Source organism: Tenrec ecaudatus, chromosome 14 (assembly GCF_050624435.1).
Source record: "Tenrec ecaudatus isolate mTenEca1 chromosome 14, mTenEca1.hap1, whole genome shotgun sequence".
Classification (NCBI taxonomy): Eukaryota; Metazoa; Chordata; class Mammalia; order Afrosoricida; family Tenrecidae; genus Tenrec; species Tenrec ecaudatus.
In genome coordinates, this window is record NC_134543.1 from 118,286,775 (window position 1) to 118,310,412 (window position 23,638).

Here is a 23,638-nt window from a genome sequence, read left to right on the forward strand (position 1 = left end):
ACCCAAAGCCCATTTGTAGGCCACTGGACATCCCCTTACAGAAGGGTCTCGGGGAAGGAGACGAGCCAGTCAGGATGCGATGTAGCAACGATGAAACATACAACCTTCCTCTAGTTCCTAAATGCTCCCACCCCATTTAATGACCCCAATTCTACCTTACAAATCTGGCTAGATTAGATAGTGTATACATGTACAGATAGGAACTGGGAACACAGGGAATCCAGGGTAGATGATCCCTTCAAGATCAGTGGTGCAAGTGGCAATACCAGGAGGATGGAGGGAGGGTGGGTTGGAAAGGGGGAACCAATTACAAGGATCTACATATAACCTCCTCCCTGGGGGATGGACAACAGAAAAGTGGGTGAAGGGAGACGTCAGACAAAGCAAGAGATGACACAATAATAATTTATAAATTATCAAGGGTTCATGAGGAGGGAGTGGAAAAAATGAGCTGATGCCAGGGGCTTACGTGGAGAGCAAATGTTTTGAGAATGATAAGGGCAATGAATATACAAATGTGCTTGACACAATGGATGGATGTATGGATTGTGATAAGAGTTGTATGAGCCCCTAATAAAATGATTTAAAATAAAAAACCCGGGACTAGGAAAAGGGGAAAGAGGTGAGGCTATGGCTGTGGTTCTCAACCTTCCTAATGTCACGACCCTTTAATATAGTTCCTCATGTTGTGGTGACCCCCCCCCTCCAGCCATAAAATTATTTTCATTGCTACTTCATAACTGCAATTGTGCTACTGTTATGAATTAGGCAACCCCAAAAGTAGTCGTGACCCACAGGTTGAGAACCCCTGAGCTAGGGGGTATCTTAAGATGTAAGAGAGAAGCCCTCCTGGTATAGTGATTAAGAGCTAAGCTCCTAACCAAATAGGTCAGTAGTTGAAACCCATCAACCACTCTGCATGAAGAGAGAGAGAGAGTAAATCTGTTTGCATAATGACTTCAAATTGTATATAGATGTTTTTCTCTGTCCTTGTGAGTTGAAATCTATGTGACAGTGATGGGTTAAGTATTAAGAACAGGTACAGTAAGAAATAAGGGTGTGATGATGTAGGAGTTGACTACTGGCGATGGGAATCCTGGGGACGGGTGGCAGTTTAGACTTATACAGTAAAGTTAGGGGTGGAGTAGATTATTAGATTCATGGGAATTGGGGAGAAAGGTTAAGAAGACTTTCTAAGACTGGCTGCTGGGTTGATTTTGAAGTTCTTCAAAGGACAGATACTCAGAGTAGCCATGCACACAGCTGACACACAATAGGCATTCAGGAGATATTATTCAGCTATCAACCTTAGGATCTAGAAACTACTATCATATTAACAAGGATAAAAAGCCATTAGCTGCCAGCAGAATGAACTTCTGAGTATTGTGGATTTTGGGAACATAGGTGGAATAAATTACTTTGTGGGAATCTGTTTTTTCAAACTCTCATCTTCATGTATCAGACAGTAGGTGATTTTAGTTTTCTGTTAAAAGGCCAGAGATAATTAGATTATGCCTGGCTTACATAGCAAGGGAAAAAAGTTGTTCATTGTTTTTGTTCTCTCAATAAAAGTTGTTAATTTTACATCTAGTGATACTTAGTGCTCTTTGAGAATGTAGTTTTAGAAAGTTATTCTTTTGCACATTTATTTCAAGAGACAACAATATATTTGTCATAAAATGGAATTATAACTTCCAAAAATATGTGTCAACTTGACAAGGCCACAACTTTGTCTCATTGTCCTCCTTTTACTTAATCTGATATAATTATCTTCTATTTGCAATGTTATGTCCCTTTCATTTTAATGAATCAGGGTATGTAGGTGTCACAGCTTTGCTTGAGTCCTATCTTTTATCTCACCGAGATAAAGGAAAGAGAGAAGAGACAGAAACCACTTAACCTTACCAAGAAGAGCTCTGGGCTCTACCTTTGGATATGCAACCCCAGCAATGAGGTCCTCTTAGAACGGAGGTTAGATTGATGCTGATGCCCAGAAACATGGAGTTCTCCAAGGAATGCCAGATATACAGATGTTGAAAGGAAAGAGGAACCCTCCCCTAGAGTTGGCATCTTGAATCCAGACTTGTAGCTATCGAAACTGTGAGAGAATAGAGTTGTTAAGGAAGTCCACTTGTAGTATTTCTGTTACAGCAGTACCGGATAGCTATGATACTATTAAATAATAGCAGTGGGTTAACTGTTGGACTGCTAACTGAAAGGTCAGCCATTTAAACACACCATTTGCTCTGCATGAGAATCGTGAGGCAGTCTGCTTCTGTAAATAAGTACAGCCTCAAAAACCCTATGGGGCAGTTCTGCATCCCACAGGGTTGCTCTGAGTCAGTACTGACTTGATGGTAGTGGGTTTTGGTTTAGAGGTTGTACCCAGTCTGGTGCTAGCAGGTGAGGGAAGGTCCCACAGACATGATAATAAAGGATTGTTGTCATGGAGGGTAGAGGAGAACAAAAGCTGATAAATGACAGAATAAGTGAACAGCAGTCGCAGAATGGCAGCTATTCCTGAAGCTCGGTAAAAGTTCAGCTTTTTTAGAGATGCCCAGTGTATAATGTGTGTGTAATGTTTAACTAAAAAAAAATACATTGTATGTCTATGCACCTACTGCTGCATTAGGTCGTTATTGTCCCTAATTGTACTCGTGAATATGAAAAAGATCAGAAAACAGTAGTACTCATTCTCCATAGTATTAAGGAAAAGGGGGGTGGCCAGAAAGTATTAGAACTCTCCTGAAAATATTAGGCCCACATTATACTATTTCCATAAAAACCCAGAGAAATGACATTTTTCTTCTGTTCTTCTAATGTTGATCAGCAGCTCACATAGCCGCCTCCTTTATAGTCACAAAAGAAAAGAGTCAGATGCATCCTGGTAGCATTGCAGGAAGCCCTGCAAAGGGACTTATTAACACGGCAATTTCTAAAGTCAGATGTTAAGAAACACTGCACTCTTTGGAGAGGTAGGGGAAATTGTGCTTAAAATGTGTTCACTACAAGGGATGTCCAGTTGTCTACAGATGGGCATTGGGTCCCCATCATGTGCTCCCCTCATTCATGATGATAGGATCCCCCCCCCCCCTGCCTTTGGTGCTTGAAACCTGGTGGGGAGGAGATGAGTCACTCAGGGTTCTATGTAGCAATAAGGAAACTCACAACCTTCCTCTAGTTCTTAAACGCTTCCCCCCCCCTCCAACTATCGTGATCCCAATTCTACTCTGCAAACATTTTTAGACCAGAGGATGCACAGCAGTACAGGTGGGAACTGGAAACACAGGGAATCCAGGACAAAAGAACCCCTCAGGACTAGTGTTGAGAGTGGCGATACCGGGAGGGAAGGGGAGGTAGAAAGGGGGAACCGATCACAAGGATCTACATGTAACCTCTCGGGGGATGGGCAACAGAAAAGTGGGTGAAGGGAGACGCCGGGTAGTGTAAAATAAGATAAAATAATAATTTATAAATTATTAAGGGTTCATGAGGGAGGGGGGAGCAGGGAGGGAGGGGAGGGTAAAAGAAAATGAGCTGATTTCAGGAACCCAAGCGGAAAGCGAATTTTGAGAATGAGGACAACGAGTGTATAAGTGTGCTTTACACAATCGATGTATGTATGGATTGTGATAAGAATTGTATGAGCCCCAATAAAATGATTTTTTAAAAATGTGTTCACTACCAAAATCATGATTGCCTACCTTCAAGAAATGCCATAGAGCATTCTTGGAAGAGGAGATTCTTTTTATGGAAGCTTAGAAAGTTCTAAAAGTAAGCTATTTGTAATTAATTAGATGCAGGGTCTATTAAAATGACATTTAGTGGTCTGTCTTTATAGTTCCCCTCCTTTCAAGAAGCCTTTCTTTTTCAACCTATGTCTCAGACCCCATCCTTTCTCATCTTCCCATTGGCTGATAAAGGATAATGGAGACAAGGTAGGGGGAGGATAGGTGAAAAAGAAGTAGCAAGGTAGTAAACATTTCCCTCTGCTACCGATAATTAAAAAGGATTGGAAACTTAAACTGCTAAACTTATCATGCATTAGTAATTTAATAGTACCGAGGTGGCTTATTTTCTTTCTTATTTGTTAAGCTTGTAAGATGAGGCTGATTGGGCTGGTGGGATGCAGTTGATGGATGACTGTCATTATCGTCTCAAACCTGCATGACACTTTAAGTATAGACAATGATAATTAAATTTTCCAGAGACCATGTCGAGATGATAAGATTTGGGACTTGTAAAAGAAGGGGCATAACAGTTGGCCGGTGGTGGCTGGTGCGTTTTTATTGACTCAGGAAAGGAGTAGAAGCTTCTCAGGTTTCCCTTGTTTTGTTCCCTGCATACAACCCCTCCCCCCAACACACACACACCCTTCAAATTAATATATTGTCCGAAGTCCTGGTAATGACTTGGAACTATTCAGGTTGCACAAAGCATTTAATGAAATATTGTCTTAGACAAAACACTGGAGAGGATCATAATTAATGTCTCATTTTCTGCCAGTTGCTATTGATTACTCATTCAAGATCCCTTTGTTCTCGGAATGATCACAACTGCAGTTTGCATCACTATCTAATGAGATTCTCAGGATAGAATTCTTTAACCACACACTGATAATTGCTCACATATCCCTGGAATTTCAATGTAAATGAATTTGCATCATAATACAATTGTTCTACAAATGCCAGTGTTTCAAAATTCAAAATTGTTGAAGTCTTTTGAATCACTTGTAAAGAATTAACAGATGACTTGTGTGCTACTAAAGTCCAGCATTTACATTTTGCCCTGAGCTCATTTCACCCTCTGAGATTTGAAGTGGTTGTGACTTCGTGCGAGAGGCTTCCCTGTTTTGCCTGAGTTTACCAACCTGACTCTCTGGAACTCCAGCTGGACTGCCAGTGTGAGCTTCATAAAATTTTTAATAAGTATTGCAAGTATGCCAATACTGTTTTAATTTTACTCTGAATGATTTTGATTCTTTATTCCTCATTGATCAAGAGCAAATCAAAGCATAACGTGCTAAAGCTTAAAGACTTAACTGGAAATCTCTGACCATTTCTGTACTAGTTTTTTTTTCATCTTGTAATTATGTTTTATACTCTTCTACCTTTTACATGTTATCCTCTCAAAAAAGATCGTCTCGGAGCAACTGCTTGCCTTTAGGATTAAGACTGCACCCTGTTTCTTGTGTTAAAACGCACACAGTCCAGAGGCTCCATTTTTAAATTCTTGAGATATGTGACTACACGAGGTACCATCTGCGTAATTTTTCTAGGAATAAACTCAATGATAAAACATGAGTCAGAGATATGTGCTCAGCTTTAGTGCTTGAAAATTTTAAAATGAGACTAATTTTTTAAAGGGTACATTAGGTCCTTTTTTAGAAAGTGAATGAACCCTGCTAATGCAATGGTTAAGAATTCATCTGCTTGTATAGCAATGATGAGACATGCAACTTTCCTCCCCACCATCATGATCCCAATTCTACCTTATAAATCTGGCTAGACCAGACGACATACACTGGTACAGATAGGAACTGGAAACACGGAATCCAGGAGAGATGATCCCTTCAGGACCAGTGGTGAGAGTGGTGATGCCTAGAGGGTGAGAAGAACTTAAAAAAAAAAAAAAGTTATCATACAAGCTATTAAAGTTACTTTAAAAAGAAGAGAGAGAGAGAGTGTGTGTGTGTGTGTGTGTGTGTGTGTGTGTATAGGCTAGAGGTTTATTGTACATACCTCAAGATGGAGCTTACTAATAAGTGAGTTAATTATATTAATCTAGGCTACATTAGTGTGTGAGGGTATAACCCTTCATTGATAATTCTTCATTCATTAGATATGTTTCACAGACAATGTTTGAGGGGACATTGAAGGATTCTTTCTGAAGAGTGCACTGAGGAATGAGTGCTGTGTCCCTTTGAGTACGAGTTCTTCCTGGGATAAGGCGACCTCGGTGGGGTGAGACTTCTCTGCCTGATTTTTCTGTCCACGGTGGTGTGTATGGATTCTTTTTGCCCGAGATACCTCCAGGACAAGAACAGTGGCAATCAATAGTGCTTCTCATTTGTTTTCAGCAGGCAGGAAAATCAATAATATGAATTGATACCTAATTTTTATTTAGGAGAGGAAAAAAGATAGTTTACAATGTGTGCCTCAGTTCTTCGCAAATGTGTGAAGAATCAGCAAAAAGAAGATCTGATTTTGTTCATTGTTGAAAATCAAAGTATTAGGCTAGTGTAGCCATTTATTTTCTTATTCATATTTTCCGTGGACTTTATGTGTTAATTTTCTAGGTTGTCAACTTCTTCTGAAGAAAACTGATCTTATATTTATTTTGTAATTTTAGTGCTGAGAAGTTCATTTTAGTTAGTAGCTTGAAACATGACTTTCTGTGTTTATAAAGATGTAATTTCTCCTGTCTTTGCTGTGTCATACAGATCATGCCACAGACTAAGCAGGTGAAAATGGTTATTGCTATGAATTTACTGATTGGTCATCTGTTTAGAATTATAATAAAGTTATAATAACTATAATTCTCATTTGCTAGTAGCCTTATAAATGGTAAATAAGTTCCTAGACAATCAAAGATGATGTCTTTTTGTATTGCGGAAAGAGCGCTTTTAAACAGATCTAGATTTAAATTAAGGATCTACATATACTATTTGTATAACATAAAATCTATGTAGTGCTTATATAATACTTACTTGTAAATATTAGAGATGGAGCATATATTTGAAAGAATTGCTAATAGACCCTCAATAATCTTTTCTCAAACTTTTTTTTTGAGAAAATCCAAACCCAAAGCGAATGTACAAGTACAGTAAACACCATTAACATTTAACTGTTGGCATTTTATTACATTTGTACACATACTCCCAGGCATGCTTTTCACTCGGTGCATGTGTTTGTATTTATGCTCTATTTATGTTCATATGCACACACAGACACTTCTGGGTCATTTGAATATAAGTTGACTTTTGTAAAATATATTCTTGATCTGGGTTGATATAGCTTGAATCTGTCACATCCCCCTTTGGATTTAGTCTCTAATTGTCAACCCTCTCTGGGGGTCTGTCACTTCTGCTGCCCCTATTCTCTTTCCTATTTACAGCATCCTATCTTACCATAGCCATTGGGATTTGTAAGCCAACAAGGACAGACAAGGTCTAATAAAGCCTTAGGTCATTTAGGACAAAGAGTTTATGCCCAAGAAGTAAAATAGAAGTGGTCTTCCCCTCTCCCCAATTAAAAAATTGCTAAAAACCCACACCAAAAAGTTTGTGAATCATATTTTTCATGCTTGTGTGATGTTTAGAATGTACTAATCTATGGTGAAAGAAAAAACATTAAACAGAGTTTTGTTATTTTAACTAAGATCAGTAACCATGCTACACATGTAAGCCTTATTTATTTCTCCTAGCAACCCTGTGGGCTAACTAGTACTGTACCCTTTACAAAAGAGGAAACAGATGTCTGGGATAGACTTGTTCTTGTTAAGTAATTTGCCCAATGTCATAAATTTAAGACTTGAACTCTGGGCAGCCATCTTCAAAGTCTCCTGGTGCTGTTTCAGGGTATCTACACATTTTTGTAGGCATTCAGTCAACATTTAAGGAATTAAGAAATAAACTTTCCTATTTATCATACTATTATTTCATATCTTTGTTAGTCTTTACTTTGAAAAATAAACTCACAGGCCCAGTTTTGCATTTCTGAAAGTTTATCTATTTTAGCTGTATTACTTAAGGAGACAGACTTCTTTCTCTTCCTCCAAATTCCATCGTTTGTCTCTCCATTGAAGTGTTAGATTACAGGCCAGCAAATGCTTTCTTGAAAAAGGACCCGATAGTAAATATTTTAGACTTTGCAGACCGTACATTTTCTGTGCACCTACTCATGTTTTCCATTGTAGTATGAACACTGCCACAGCTAGTACATAAACTGAACTCTAATGAAAGCATTTACAAAAACTGGCCTTGGGGCATACAGATCCCTGGTATAAGCCAGCATTTTATGGACTATAAGAATTTATATGCCCGAAAGTGCTGTAAGGGGCCCTGGTAAGAGACTTCTGAACACCATCTCCTCTGGCGTATCTGTCATATGTGTAGAAGGACCCGTGTCACTCATGCCGTCTACATGAGGAAATGCAGATGGAGGGATACCTCCAGCAGGTGCCTCGAAACTTGATGTCAATGAAAGTAATTTTCTAACTGAGCAGTGAACATCCTGTTAAAAGTCCACTGACGTTTGAAGGAGCATTTCAGGGTTTATGACCCCTGCCCTCAGACATATGGTAGTAATATGTTCCAGCTAGCATACTCTGAGCCATATTTTGATCTCGCTATTTGAGGAATGTTGAATGTGCCTAGCGCAGGCAAAAGAAGAAAAGAAAGAAACACAAAACAGATGTGATGATGAAAATTTCAGGGAAAACATCTGTGGGAGACTTGAATCATGGGTCACATCATTTGCACAAAGATAACATCATCAAGACTTGTCATTTAAAAAAATATTTGTCATTAATGGTCTGTTTTATAAATAGAGAGAATGCATATCTGTGTACTTTTTACATTTCTATTTAGTGTTTCTCACTTTCATCATTTGTCCTGAAGATTATTTTCATAAGGAGACTATTTCTCCTTTATGTCTGACAATCACACCCTTCTTAACTGTTGAATCTTATGTCAGTTGGAATTTGTGCAATTTGTACTAAATGATTACATTGGTACTGTATAGTCTGAATGTGTACATTGCATCATTTGGTGTTTGAAACCCTGTCTTCTCCACCTTTCTCCATTATTAAGGAATGTACCATCTCTTTTTTAAAAAATTACTTTTTCAAGGATCTAGAAAATTGTGGTTTTAATTATGAGCATTTCATATTGTTGGTTTTCTGTGTTCTCCAGCATTGGTGAGTATGCTATAAGAAAATTAAAGTGAAACCACGACATGCCAAAATCTCTGAGATGCAGCAAAAACAGTCCCTAGAAAGAAATTCATAGCTGCAAACACAGAAAATTTTAAGACAAAAGTAACATTTTAACTTTATGTGTTAACGAACTAGAAAGTGGAGCACAAACTAAGACCACAGACAGCAAGAAGACATTGTAAAGTTGAGAATGGAAATAAATGAAACACAGAATTTTAAGAGAAAGATCAACAAAATTCTAGCTCTTACAAAGGATGAACTTAACAAAATGGACTTAACCTATAGCAAGCTTGACTACCAAAAGAGAAAAGATTCAAAATGTGAAATTCAGAAATGAAAGTGGGAATATTATTACCAGCCTCACAGAATTAAAAGGAATTATAAGTGAATAGTATAAGAAGTTGTACACAGGATAAAGTTGATAATCTGGATAAAGTTGATAAATTCCTAGAATACAAACATTTCCAAGACTGATTCTCGGAGAAATAGCAAATCTGAGCAAACAAACTGTATTTTTAAATCTCCTGATTTTTCCTGACTAGCTCCAGTTCTATTCAAACTCTTCTGAAAATTTGAAGAGGAAGAGGAATACTTCCTAACTCGTTCTGCAAGCCAGCATTACCCTAATGCCAAAACCAGACACAAAATGTCACAAAGAGTAAAACTTCAGACCAACGTACTTTATGAACATTGATGCAAAAATCTTCAAGAAAATACTAGCGTGCCAAATTCTAGCAGCATATTAAAATCATTATGTACCACAACCAAATAGGATCTATCCCAGAAATGCAAAGGTAAATCAATACATGAAAATAAATCAATGTAATGCAACACACTAATATAATGATTGGGACCAGACTACATGATCATGTCAATTGATGCAGAAAGAACATTTAATAAAAATCTACTCTTTCGGAAAAGGGGAGGCGGGAAAAAGGAAGGGGAGAGGGGACCAACCCAGGGACAAGGGAACAACAAGTGAACTAAAATCAATGGAAGGAAGGTCGTAGGATGCCTAGTGGGGCTCAATGAAGGGCAGTTTAACAGTGAAGAATTACTAAACCAGAATGAAGGCCGAACACGATGGTGGAACAAGAGGGAAATAAAAAGGAAATAAGAGGAAAGAACCAGAAAACAAAAGACATTTATGAAGGCCTAAATACAGATCTTTACATAGGTAAATATATATATAATGAGAGGGAATAGAACTATGTACTCATATCTATATGTTAAGAATTAAGGTTGCAGATGGACATTGGGCCTCGACTCAAGTACTCCCTCAGCACAAGAACACTTTGTTTTAACAATTCAGCATTTTGTGTTGCTCACCTTCCTGACACGATCACTGAAGACAAAATAGGTGCATAAGCAATTATGGTGAAGAAAGCTGATGGTGCTTGACTTCCAAAAGATTTAGCATCTGGGATCTTAAAGGCTTGAAAATAAACAAGCAGCCATCTAGCTCAGAAGCAACAAAGCACACATGGAAGAAGCACACCAGCCTGTGTGATCATGAGGTGTCAATGGGATCAGGTGTCAGGCATCTAAGACTCAGAACAAAATCATACCCAATGTGAAGAGGCGGGGAGGGTGGGGTCATGGAGAGAAGACACCCAATGCCCATCTGTAGACAATAGGACATCTTCTCACAGAGGGGTTACAGGGAAGAGATGAGCCAATCAAAGTGCAGTTTAGCACTGATGAAGCACAACTTTGCTCTAGTTCTTTGGTGCTATCATGACCTCAGTTCTACCTTAAAAATTGGATTAGACGAGAACATGCACACTGCTACAGATAAGAGCCTGCAGCACAGGGAATCCAGGATAGATAAGCCCTTCAGGGGTCAACAAGGAGAATAGAGATACCAGAAGCATTAGGGGAGGGTGGAGGCAGAAAGGGGGAACCGATCACAGGCTCGACCTAGAACCCCCCACTCCCCCGAGTGGGACGAATAATGGAAAAGTAGGTGAGGGACAATGGAGGACAATGTAAGATATGGAAAAATTAATCTATAACTTACCAAGGGTTTGTGAGGGCGGGTGGGGGAGGGAGGGGGATGAAATGGGGAGCTGATAGCAGGCTCAAGTGGGAAGAGAATGCTTTGAAAATAATGATGGCAGCATATGTGCAAATGTGCTTGACACTGGAGGAATGTATGGATTGTGATCAGAGAAGTAAAAGCCCCCTATAAATTATTAATAAAGTATAAAATAATAATTTTAAAATCTGATCTTTCTGATGATCAAAACAACAGCCAAAGAAAAACAAATCCACTACCACATGAGCAATAGAAAGCCAATTCCTCAGCATTATAAAAGTTACTGGCAAAAACTTACGTGATATTCACTGGTGAAAACTGAAATGCTTTTAAGATCAGGATGCCTGCTTATGATAATTCTATTCCACATTGTACTAGAAGTTCTAGTCAGAGTAGTTAGCCCAGGAGAAAAAGAAATAAAGACATCCAAAACAAAGGAAGAAGTAAATCTGTTTATAGTTGACATCTTACATGAAGGTGCTTCAAAATGTTTGTGGAAAAAATAGAATTGAAAGGAAATAGAATTTTCCCATGAACAATTTTAAAGCCCCCTTATGTATTGAAAACCTTAACAAATTCACAATTTATTACATCCAATCAATAAATTCAGCAAAGTTGTACGATACAAGTTCAATAAAAAATGGTAATCTTTCTATACACTCTCAAGAAACAATACAAAAGTAAATTAAGAAAGCAATTCCAATAGTATCAAAAAATAGCTTCCAAAAGAATGCAATAACTAGGAGTAAGACTTGTGTACTGAAAACTGTAACACATTCCCTAAATAAAGAAAGCCTTAATACTGTTATGTGGCAATTCTACCCAAAGCAGTCTACAAATTGAATGCAGTCTTTATCAAAATCATAGTGGGCTTTTTCTTTTTCCTTATAAAAATGAAAAGGATGATTCTCAAATTTGAATGGAATTGCAAGAGACCTCTAGTAGTCTAAACAATATTGACTGCCAGTTGATCTTTGAGAACTGCCCCAAGAACATTAAATGGCAAATAATAGTGTTTTAAACAAAAGCTGCTGGGACAGCTAGAGTTCCACTTGCAAAAGCATGAACTTGGACCCCTGCCTTTCATCATCCACTCAAAGTAAGCAAAAGCATCAGCAACAAGATAAGAGTCAAAACTAGTAGATCTTCATGCCTATATGTGTTAGGCTGGGTTGCCTAGACATACAAAGCTAGTGATAGATAGAGCTTTATATAAAGAAGTAATCTTATATCAAGAATACATCCTGGCCCAGTCTATGGATCTCATACTAGCCATGTCTTTAAATTCTCATAGCAGCAAGCCAATGACACAGAAACCATCTAAATATCTATTAACTAATGAATAGATCAATGAGCTACAATCCACACACACACACAATGGGTTATTATGCCATAAAAGGAAATGAAGTGTAGTGATACATGTGTCCATATGGATGAACCTCAAAAACCATGCTAAGTGAAAGAAGCCATGAAGAAAGCCACACATTGCATGATTCCATTTGTGTACGATATGTCAGCCCTGTCCACCCAGAGATAGAACACATACTGATGACTGCCTAGGGCTGTGTCTGAGCTTTCCTTTTGGGGTGTTGAACTCATGTTTGAGAACCTGGTAGAGGTGGTGGTTATACCATATTGTAAATGTGCAAAATGCCACTTAGACACACATTGAAATGGTGAACCTTATGTGAGTACACCTAGTGGTTAAAAGTTCTAAAACATCAAAGGAATCGTTTAATTAAATTGGTATGGTTAACGAAATGAGTATGTCTTCTCTCTTCATATTGTGGCAGGGCCTGGACTGTTCCACCTTTCTGAATAAAGCTGAGCTCAACTTCTCAGTGTCTTTATGATATTCAGTGGCAGAAAGTATGTGGTGGTAGCAGTGAGGTTCATTAAATACAGAGGGCAGTGAATGACGAGAGAAATCACAGCTCTTTCCACCTGAGCTCATCCTCTCAAAAATAGTCAACCCTGCCCTCCTGAGGCGGTCTTTCCTTCCTCCTCTTTCAAGACCAAGCGGTCTCTCTTCACTTCACCACGAGAAGACTTGAGTCCACATTTTGTCTGGCTGACCTCGTTTGTTTCCGGATGGAGTGACTGGGTCGGAACTGATGAATCTGGATTTCATTGGAGCACTTAGCACAGTCTAGTGATGTCACTGTGGCACACCTCAGGACTCGCTCCTCAGTTTTGTCTCCTCGTGCTTTGTTTTTTAATTAAATGGCCAGAAACTGGCTAGCTTTCAGACCAGAATCTTAAAGTGATAGGAATGGGTGATTATCAATGGACCAAGTAAAAGAAGATGAATTAGTTCAGAGTTAAATGTTAAATTTTACACTTGGGGTGGACAGTACTGGAAGGTTTTTGCTCATGCAAAAAACTGAAGGATGTGATCCCTCCTGACCTCTCCTAATGGGTTGTTGTACGTGTCACACTAATCGGGACACATTTAGAAGTTTGGTCACCATCTTCAGGTTCTCTACTTTGACAAATGTATAAAGAGGACAAGAAAAGAAAATCCAGAGGCTAGTGTGGAGGGCTAGTGATCCAGATGAAGAAAACACTCAGCTATCTTCTTGAGACCTTCTCAAGAAAGTGGGGAGGGGTGTTTGAATCAACTCTCAGGTATGGCCATAAAAACATTCAAGCAAAAACTGGTTGACCAGTTTTAAAAATATTCTAGAAGGGATTCATGCTATAAAGGCAGAACTCCATCCTAACTAAAACGTCTTTCAACCTTAAAATTGTGTGGATCTACATAATTACTGGACACCGAATTGGGGTGTGGGGCGGGGAGAAAATATCGGCCTAGGCAAATGGTCTAATTTACTCAGTTAAATAAATCCATATTGGCTGCTTCCATTCAAGGAGTTGTTTGGAAAAAAGGGAAAATAATTGTTGAAGGTACTATAAATAATTCCGAAGTGGTGAAATTTTCAGATGTGGGTCAGTGTCAGTAAGGAGGTAACTCTTCTCTGGCTTTGTTTTATAGTCTAGTCTCCTGAGACAAGATCTCGGGCTTGGGAGCCCAGCACAGCTGTCTTCTTCAGGAAAGCCTGGCGCACCGTACTACTCCTTCTCAGCCACGAGTTCCAGGAGAAGACCGCTCCATGACCCGGCGACGCTTGGTGAGTGTACTTTACTTCTGATTTCCCTCAGTCTACACTGCTGACTGACTGTGTTTTTACCTGAGGAAATTTAAGGTATCCTATTGATGTTGGAACTTACCTGCATAAAAATAACTAGCCATTAAATATTTAGTTAGCAAAATGTTCACATTTTATAAATCATGATTTTTATTGACGATGAATGAGATTGTTTGGATACTTTAATCCCTATGCTGCTAACCTTAACCATTTTCAAACCATCAATTTCAGCCCCTTGTTTAGTCCCCTGTGAAAGAGGCACCGTGAGAGCAGGGTCTTGTTTTTCCCAGCTCACGGGTTTCCCCTGTCAACGGGGCACCCTTTTACAACTTTTCTGTCACTTCCCTTAGTGGGAAATGTTTGGGTTTTCCTTCTATGGTGGCTTTCTACCACACAGAAGTTCTAGCTTTTACATAACTAGTAAGGGGGAACCATTCTCAGTGATCATTGTACAACACACACACACACCCCAGGGATGAACAACAGAAACGTGGGTGAAGGGTATAGTGGATGGTTTACAATATGAAAATAAAAATTTATAAATTATCAAGGGTTCATGAGAGTGGGACAAGAGGGAAGCGGGGGGGGGGGGCGGGGAGCTGACTCCAAGGGCTCAAGTAGAAAGAAAATATTTAGAAATGATTATGGCAACATGTACAAATATGCTTGATACAGTGATACATAGATTGTTATAAGAGCTGTAAGAACCCCCAATAAAATGATTTATCTTTTAAAGAGAGACTTAACCAGTTTTTCCTCTGATAATGAAAGATATCATAATATTACGATTAAAAATCTTACTTTTGACTGATCCAGAGTTTGAGCAGTTTTTTTATACAGTCTCATTTCATAAATACAGTAACATTGTTACTCAGTGGAGAGCATGTTCATACACCAAGGACCATCTGAAAGTTCATGGGAAAATCCAGTAATCTATTAATTCTATTTCTGAGTGAACTCTTTGAAGGCCTTTCGTAAAGCCAGCTGTTTTGAAGTCCACAAATCAGTGGTATTCAGGACACTCACAGCCACCCCTGTACACAGTTGAAAACATCCCCTGAAAGAGGGACTCTGTACACAGCCAGCCCTTTATGTTGCTTAGCTCCCTTCTTTTATGTCTGATACACAGCCTGGCCAGGTCAGTCTGTTGGGGTTGCTGCTTGCAGCAAGCCTCAGATGTCCTCTGATTCCTGGTCCAATCTGCGTGAGTGTGGCAATTCCTGGTGCTTCCTACCAACAAATCCTTTATATCCTAAGTAAATATTGCCCACCAAAAGGAAATATACCATAACTATTCATTTTAGAAATATTTGTAGACAGTCTTTAGTTTACATATTTATATTACCTTCTGCCAAACCAATATTTTGGTGTGATATTCCAAGTCTCTGGGTCTGAGGTGTGCTTAAGAGCATAAAAGGACCTACTAATGGATCTCCAAGTCAGGAAGGACAGAGAGAACTCTGATGAGAAATGACTGACCCTCGGTCACCAGGGATGATCTAGTGTGTGTTCAGTTAAGAGTGAACCCAGATGACTTAGACCGATAACAGTTTTTTATTATTAAAGAAGTGATGAATTATAAGGCTGCATCTTACATACTTTGGGCATGTTATCAGACACCAGTCCCTTGAGAAGGACATCCTGCTTGATAAAGTAGAGAGGCGGCAAACAAGAAGGTCCTCAATGAGCTAGATTGACAGGCACAGTGGTCTCAGTTATAGGAACAGTTGTGCGGATGGTGCAGGAACTGGCAGTGTTTTGTTCTGTTGTAAGTAAGGCTGCTATGGGTCAGAACTGGCTCAGTGGCACCTAACAACAACTATTGTAAAATGCCTTTTTCCACCTCCACTCTTCTTTACTACCAAACGAGTTAGAGTTAGTTGCAAAAGGGACATTCAATGGAGAGCAAATGTGTCAACGTCGCCTTAGAAAAATTCCTTGTTGATAGGCTCTGGTAGCACATGCAGTGATAAAAAGCACTACTGTAGACCAATGTATTATTACCGAAAATTCATGGTATGGGAAAAATGAACTATTAAAATAATTAGGAAGAGGTTGGATTTTATAAATATCCAGAGTTCCAATTCAGGGTTTGTATAAATTAAAGATTATGTCTCCTTCAGTTGATGGAGCGAGTTCTCTGTTCCTACACTGTACACGTTCTTCTTTCACAAAACCCCTTAGCCAAGGTCCCACTAGTAGATGATGGTTTTCTTGATGCCCAGAAAACTCACCCATCTCCTGGCTAAATACTGTTTCATTGATTATTATTCATCTTACTTTGTTATCTCTTGGTCTTAGCTGCTTTTTCTTGGCCTTATAGTTATTCATAAAATGTCAAGGCTAAAGAGACTTCTGTACCAATCCCAACATCTTTTGAAACTGTGTAGATACTTTAGGAAGGAAACATTCTATATAGAACATTAAATATCTAATTTATGATTATTTTGCCACAATTTCATATAAATGTAACATTGATGGCTATATGGTATTTAATGTCGCTCTGAGTTATATACTGCCCAGGCGTCTGTCATATATTATCTTCATCACAATAACTCTAGAAGGTGTTGTCTACTCCCTTTTTACATATGGAAGCTCAAAGGGGTGATAACTGGACTAAGTTCTAACATTATCTGTAGGATAGCGTTGAAATATGAACCTAATCGGATTGTTCTCTTGACTGCTGCTACTACTACTGTACTTTGCAGCTTCTCAAAAGTGAACCATGAATCACATGCTCCTGATTTTAAATCAGACAAGATGGCCCAAACGGAGCAGCCATGTCTCGTAGTAAGAACAAGAACGGCTCATTGAGCTCTCTCAGTATAAAGACTGAGATGCCGTGTGAGTTGTAAGGAGTTGGAGTCTAGACAAACCTTACACAGAGCACAGATTTTGCGTCTTAAGTTTTACAAACACACAGAGAGCAAGGTTTCCATCTTTGGCACCCTTTGTTTTAAGGAAGGGAAGGGTAGGGTAGGCTGCCTCTTGGGACAGTAACAGAGATGCTAGTGAATGCTTCCTCCTCCTTTTATTATATAAAATTTTTCTACACACTAATTACAAAGTTGGGGTTTTGCTTTGTTTTTAGCTTTGTAGCTGTGGAGAATTCCCAGCCTCAATTTAAATGGGTTTCACCCTTCCTTACACCACTGTATATCTTACTGTGCCATGTCATTGGTGGCTTAAGAAAATGCCATGCTTGCTTGTTTTCTTAAATCATTTTATTGGGGGTTCATACAACTCTATCACAATCCATATATACATCCAGTGTATGTCAAGCACATTTATATATTTGTTGCCCTCATCATTCTCATGCTTACTGCATTAATTCTCATTTTTAGTTTTAAGAAATGTTATACTTACATCAGCCTTTCATGTGTTCCGTGTTCCTAATAGTGAACCCTTGAAAGTCTGCATTTAATGCATTATTTAGGTAAGGTGGAAAGCTGTGCTGCTTACTTTACTTTATAGTAAATTAGTAAGTATGGCAAGTGAAATTAAAATAGCAAGTTGGGTATATGAAATACTCATGTTTTCAATTATTATTAATAAGTTAATTTTGAATTAGAAGTGAAGTTCTTCCATTACTCCATCTTATGTTGAATGAATATGACGTTGATGGCTCCATGGTATTAAAGTGTACAATGATTTGTGCTGAAGTCGTGTCTTCACTCCACATGGAGTGAATGTCCTTACAGAATGCTAGATGGCACTGTGTCTGACAAAGCTCGTACCTTACCTCTGACATTCTCAGTGTGATGCAGACACTGAATCTGTCTTTGTTAAGGAGTTTACATTCTTAATGTGACCTGTTGCACCAAATGCCCCTTATGCAAATGAAACAGATAAATGATGTGCAATGTTTAGTTTAAAATCCACTGATTCCAACCCAGAGCGAGCGGCCCTATGGCAGAAAGGCTGAACTTAAGACATGAACATTTCCTTTGCTCTCATGTGCTGCTTTGATTACCATTTTCGTCTTTTGGGTGTGGGTGCACGTTGCTGTTTCTTTGTAACTATATGGGGCATTTGACCATTTCAGAGTGCATCGCTTTATCAGCTGAACTGGTTTTGCAGTGGGAAGTAGGAAAGGCACTAGGTGGGGAAATCCCTGCCTTCTCATTTGAATCCGATCAGCGCTCATATAATACACTGATGCAGTATATTGTTTTCCATGTGCAGATCCGCTGCAAGCAAAGAAAGTCAGAAAGGTGCCTCCTGGTTTGCCTTCTTCTGTAAGTACCCTTTTTTAACTTGGTGGTAAACAGACTGGTTTCTAGTGCTCCAGATTTATTCCACTGGTGCCCACTGATACCCTTTACATGGTTAACTGTTCACTGCCTAACGGAATCATTGATTGAGATGAATTTAATGTGAAGTTTTTAGATTTCTCTGCAGTGATTTGTAGCTTACCCCTTATGCTCTTACTCTCTGTCCCTGTCATTTGAATTCCCCTCTTGGGAAGAGCACTAGGCCGGTAGCTGTCAAAGAAGATCTCCTGTACAGGTCTTTTGATGTTTAATTAGTCATTATGTTGCTGAACAGGAGGACAGACAGAGATTAATAGCTGAGAATCTTAGAAATTTACATTTGTAATAATCCCAGTGGAGCTAAAGACATTAAAATTCTGGAGGACATGTTCAGCTCAGCTTGCCTCAGTAGGACTGGGGTTATTAATATGCATAAATCACTAAGTCAGATGCTCATTGTGAAGCCCTTGTGGATTCGAAAGCCGTCATTAAGCCTTTCCTAACTTCAGCCTAGCATCAGGAAAGCTTTCAAGCAACTAGTTTGTTGATCCCTCTTTACTCAAAAATGTGTCCTTTGGGAATAAAGGGCTGTGATGAAAGGGGCTGGCCAGGTTTGGTGGAGCAATCGCTAACAGCCATGATAATCTAATACTCTAATACGGTAGCAGTGTTTGTGCTACTAAATACACTTTCTTCCCTAAAGAAGTAAAAGTGTTTGTAAATGAACCTGCCGAAATCCACCAGCCGTTTAAAAAATCCCTGGTGCCAGCAGGGAAGTTGTTTATTTCTCCTTTCCCTTTTCCTAGAACAAATGAGCGTAGAGGCTATTGGATTGAGGCCCCAGTGCCTCACTGGGTACATCCCTTTGTTGTGTAAATGGTGTTGAGCTTTTATTTGGTTGTACTTAACACATGGGCGCAGGTGCTGCTGGGTGAGGCACAGCTCAGCCAAGTACAGAATGAATGGAATATCTGACTTGGCAAGTAGCAGTCTAGGAGGAGCAGCATGGTCTGAGCTGTTGATTTTTTATTAAGGCTGAAGTAGAGATAGGATCTTTGGTTGTTTACTTTCCTATGTTCTTCCCCCCACCTTCTCTTCCGTGTGATACATGAAAACTCGAATTTTAAATCCTCTTTCAAACCCAGCTCCAGATGGATCTGAGTTTTATGCAGCTTAGGGCAGCTGGGCTCTGAACCTGCAGCCTACCTGGAAGGTTGGCTTGCAGCTGCAGACATTCTTAAAAGCTTTTGCTTGCATAAGCACTTGGGCCCACTAGAGGCTGAATGGCTGCTTGATAAACAAAATGAACACAATGCCTCAAATCATTATTCCTGAAGACAGGAATTTTTTTTTCAGCAGCAGCTAAAAATAGTTGGGTAATTTACATTTTAACAGTTGCATGCTTTGCAAGGGTAGGTGGTTCAACAGTATAACAGATGATTTCTGCTATATTAACAGAAATCATATTAAAACTGACAGAACTGCTAAAACATGTAACAGTGCAATTTTCTTGTAATTTATTACTATAATTCTGTGAGTAATAAAAATTAAATTACATATTAATATTCAGTAGAACCACAGGTAAAAAAAATCAGATTAGTAAATGAAAAACTCATCTAATTTCTCCTTGCCTGACATTAATTTTAAGAAACCGTATTCAATGTTTTGTAGTTCTTTCACTGTTCATAGTTCTTTCACTTTTAAAATGGAAGAAAGAAAAGGATGAAATGGTCAGAGCAGAAAAAAGACATGGAGTATCAGTGTCATTTCCCACCCGTAGTGTGCGTGCGTGCATGTGCGCGCGCGCGCACACACACACACCTTGCTAGTCCTAACCACTTTCACTACTTGGAAGTAACCCACTTCCATCTTGTCAATTCCCACTCATAGTGAACCTATAGGACAGAGTAGGACTGTCGCATAGGGTTTCCAAAGCTGACATCTTTAGGGAGGCCGACGACCACGTATTTTTCTCATGGAGCAGCTGGTGGTTTTGAACCACAGACCTTTCTTTCTGTTTGTAGCAGAGCACTGTAATCCACCAAGGCTCTGTACTGGGATCTCTCAAAACTGATTGCCATCAAGTTGTTTCTGACTCATCTCAACACTGTACTTGGAGCTAGGTATTGTCTCAGGTGTCTGGGATGGGCCACAGAGAACGAGAAAGAAAGGCACTGAATCCTGGCACAACATCGATTCCTTTGAGAACCACAGGCAATTTTGAAAGCTTCCTTACATGTTGTATTTTACCAGCTAACTTAGGTTTGGATTCATTAACTATTTGAACAGAATAGAATTCAGTCTTCAAGTCTGTTTTTTTAAACGTTTTATTAGGGGCTCATACAGCTCTTATCACAATCCATACATACATCAGTTGTGTAAAGCACATCTGTACATTCATTGCCCTCATCATTCTCATCCACCTAAGCCCCTGGCATCAGCTCCTCATTTTTCCCCTCCCTCCCTTCTCCCCCGTCCTTCGTGAACCCTTGATAATTTATAAATTATTATTTTGTCATATCTTTCCCTGTCTGACATCTCCCTTCACCCACTTTTCTGTTGTCCGTCCCCCAGGAGGAGGTGCCATGTAGATCCTTGTAATTGGTTCCCTCTTCCTCCACCCTCCCAGTATCGCCACTCACACCACTGGTCCTGAAGGGATCATCTGCCCTGGATTCCCTGTGTTTCTAGTTCCTGTTTGCACCAGTGGACATCCTCTGGTCTAGCCAGATTTGTATCATAGAATTGGAATCATGATGGTGGGGGTGGAGGAAGCATGTAGGAGCTAGAGGAATGTTGTATGTTTCATTGTTGCTACATGGCACCCTGACTGGCTCGTCTCCTCCCTGAGACCCTTCTGTACAGGGATGTCCAGTGGTCTACAAATGGAATTTGGGCCTCCACTCAACACTCCCCCACTCATTCACTATGATAAGATTTTTTGTTCTGATGATGCCCGATACCTGATCCCTTCAACACATCGTGATTGCACAGACTGGAGTGCTTCTTCCATGTGGACTTTATTGCTTCTCAGCTAGATTGCCACTTGTTTACCTTCAAGCCTTTAAGACCCCAGGCACTATATCTTTTCATAGCCAGGCACCATCAGCTTTTTTCCACCACATTTGCTTATGCACCCTCCTTTTCTTCAGTGGTTGTGTCAGGAAGGTAAGCATCATAGAATGCCAATTTAATAGAAGAAAATATTCTTGCATTGAGGGAGTACTTGAGTGGAGGCCTAATGTCCTTCTACTACCTTAATACTAACCTATGTACACAGATCTATTTCCCCATCCTCGTATATAAATAAATTTGCATATATATGCCTTTATTTAGACCTCTTAGCTCTTTCCTCTATTTCCTTTGACTTTACTCTTGTCCTACTATCATGCTCAGTCTTCATTTTAGTTTCAGTAATTCCTCTTGGTTACATTACCCTTGGTCACACCCTACCAGGCCTCCTACACCCTCTTCACCACAGATTTGGTTCACTTGTTGTTCCCTTGTCCCTAGGTTTGTTAATACCACTACCTTTCCCCCGACCTCCCTTTCTCCCATGTCCCCGCAGAACTGTTGGTCCCATTGTTTTCTCCTCCAGATTGTTCATCCAGCCTATCTTATTTAGACAGACCTATGGAGATAACACGCACAAAAACAAGACAGAGCAAGACCAAGCAACAATATACAACAACAAATCAATGACAAAAAAACAAACAAAACACAACAAGAAAGAAAAGCTTGTAGTTAGTTCAAGGACCGTTTATTGGCCTTTAGGAGTGCTTTCCAGTCCAGTCTGTTGGGCACCACGCCCTGGCCCCAACGTCTACCTTCAGCATTCCCTGGGGACCTCGCCACTCTGTTCCCTTGCTGTTCGATTGCACCCCCTTAGTGTTTTGCCTCAGTGTGGTGGGATCAGATTGGGCACAATCCCCACACTGTGTCTCTAGTGTTGTCCCCTGTAGGGCTATGGGGCAGTGGGGGACGTGATGTCTCCTAGTGGGGTCGGCCATGTGGTCCTTTTTGTGGATTGGCTGCTCTAATCGAGAACATCGTCCTCAGGTGTTGGTGGGTCAGGATGTGTTCCACTCTCTCCTCCTCCCCCTTCATCTGCTCCGATCTCAAGTCTGTTTCTAACACCTATCTGACAACAGGCACAAGTCATGCTACTTTGAAAGTAGTACAGCTGAAATAAGTATTTAAACCTATTAGATGTAACTAAACATATATAAATAACAAATAAATTTAATTAATTAAAAGTATAGTTGAAATCTCAAATGAGAAAAAAAAGTCCAAAAAGGGACTTTAAAAAATAATTGTAAAATAATTAACTCCTAAGAGTACCCTATCTCTCAATGTCTAAAATCAAAGTTATTTGTTTCTGTTTAAATTCTTTACTTGGAAAGTATGCAATGTATAGAACCTTGACTGTGAATTGTTAAAAGTTGGGCATAAAATTAAAATAGAATATGTATAAATTCATAATCATTTTCATGTGTACACCAACTGTTTTTCATCTATATGAGAGTATAACCAACATCTATATGAGAGTATAACCAAGTTAAAAGTTTAAGAACATTTTAAAGCCCTGGGCAGGAGTTGGGGCAGTTTCGTTAGTTTGTTTTTGTAAGATATAAAAGGAAATGGAAATATATCCAGTACGTGTGTTGCACCCTTTTTATAGAGGGTCTTAGAAGTCTGAGGCTTACATGTGTGAGGAGCTGTTAGCCATCACCTGTATCACATCAGTCTCTGCTGGACACTCTGCACCACCAAGTTAACTTTCACTCAGTGACCCCAGGGTCTGCTGTAGGCAGTGACATGCTCCACTGCTCCATACAGTTTGCCAGCTTGCAGTCTGTATGGGAGCAGGTTGTCTGGGCTTGATCCCACAGAGCAGCTGGGGAGGTTTGAACTGCCAGTGGTTCAGTTAGCATCCCATCACTCACTCTTTGTACTACTCGGGCTCCTTCACAAACTCTGTAAGATAGCTATTATCCTCTCTTTACCACCACCGCTGTTGACATCCAGTAGTTTTGACTCGTGGTGATCCCTTGTGTGTCCAAGTAGAATTTTGTTCCCTCGGGTTTCAGTGGCTGAATTTCTGGAAGTAGATCACCAGGCCCCTTTCCTCTCTCTCAAATGCCTCAGGGTAGACTCAAGCCTAGAGCCTTGCCTGTAGCTGCCACCTGCTTTGTGCGCACCACCCTAGGACAACTTTTTGACCAATGAGAGCATTAAGACTCAGAGACAATAAATACTTT

The 23,638-nt window shown here is 39.6% G+C and overlaps 1 protein-coding gene across 5 annotated transcripts in view; it reads left to right on the plus strand.

Moving 5' to 3' along the window:
• Window positions 1-23,638, plus strand: part of TCF12 (transcription factor 12) — a 349,715-nt gene that overhangs the window by 250,118 nt on the left and 75,959 nt on the right. For all 5 annotated transcript variants that reach the window (XM_075531944.1, XM_075531945.1, XM_075531947.1 and 2 more), the window contains 2 exons: window positions 13,971-14,106; window positions 18,310-18,362. In XM_075531944.1, the coding sequence (XP_075388059.1) occupies window positions 13,971-14,106; window positions 18,310-18,362 (189 nt within the window). The remainder of the gene's footprint in view (window positions 1-13,970; window positions 14,107-18,309; window positions 18,363-23,638) is intronic.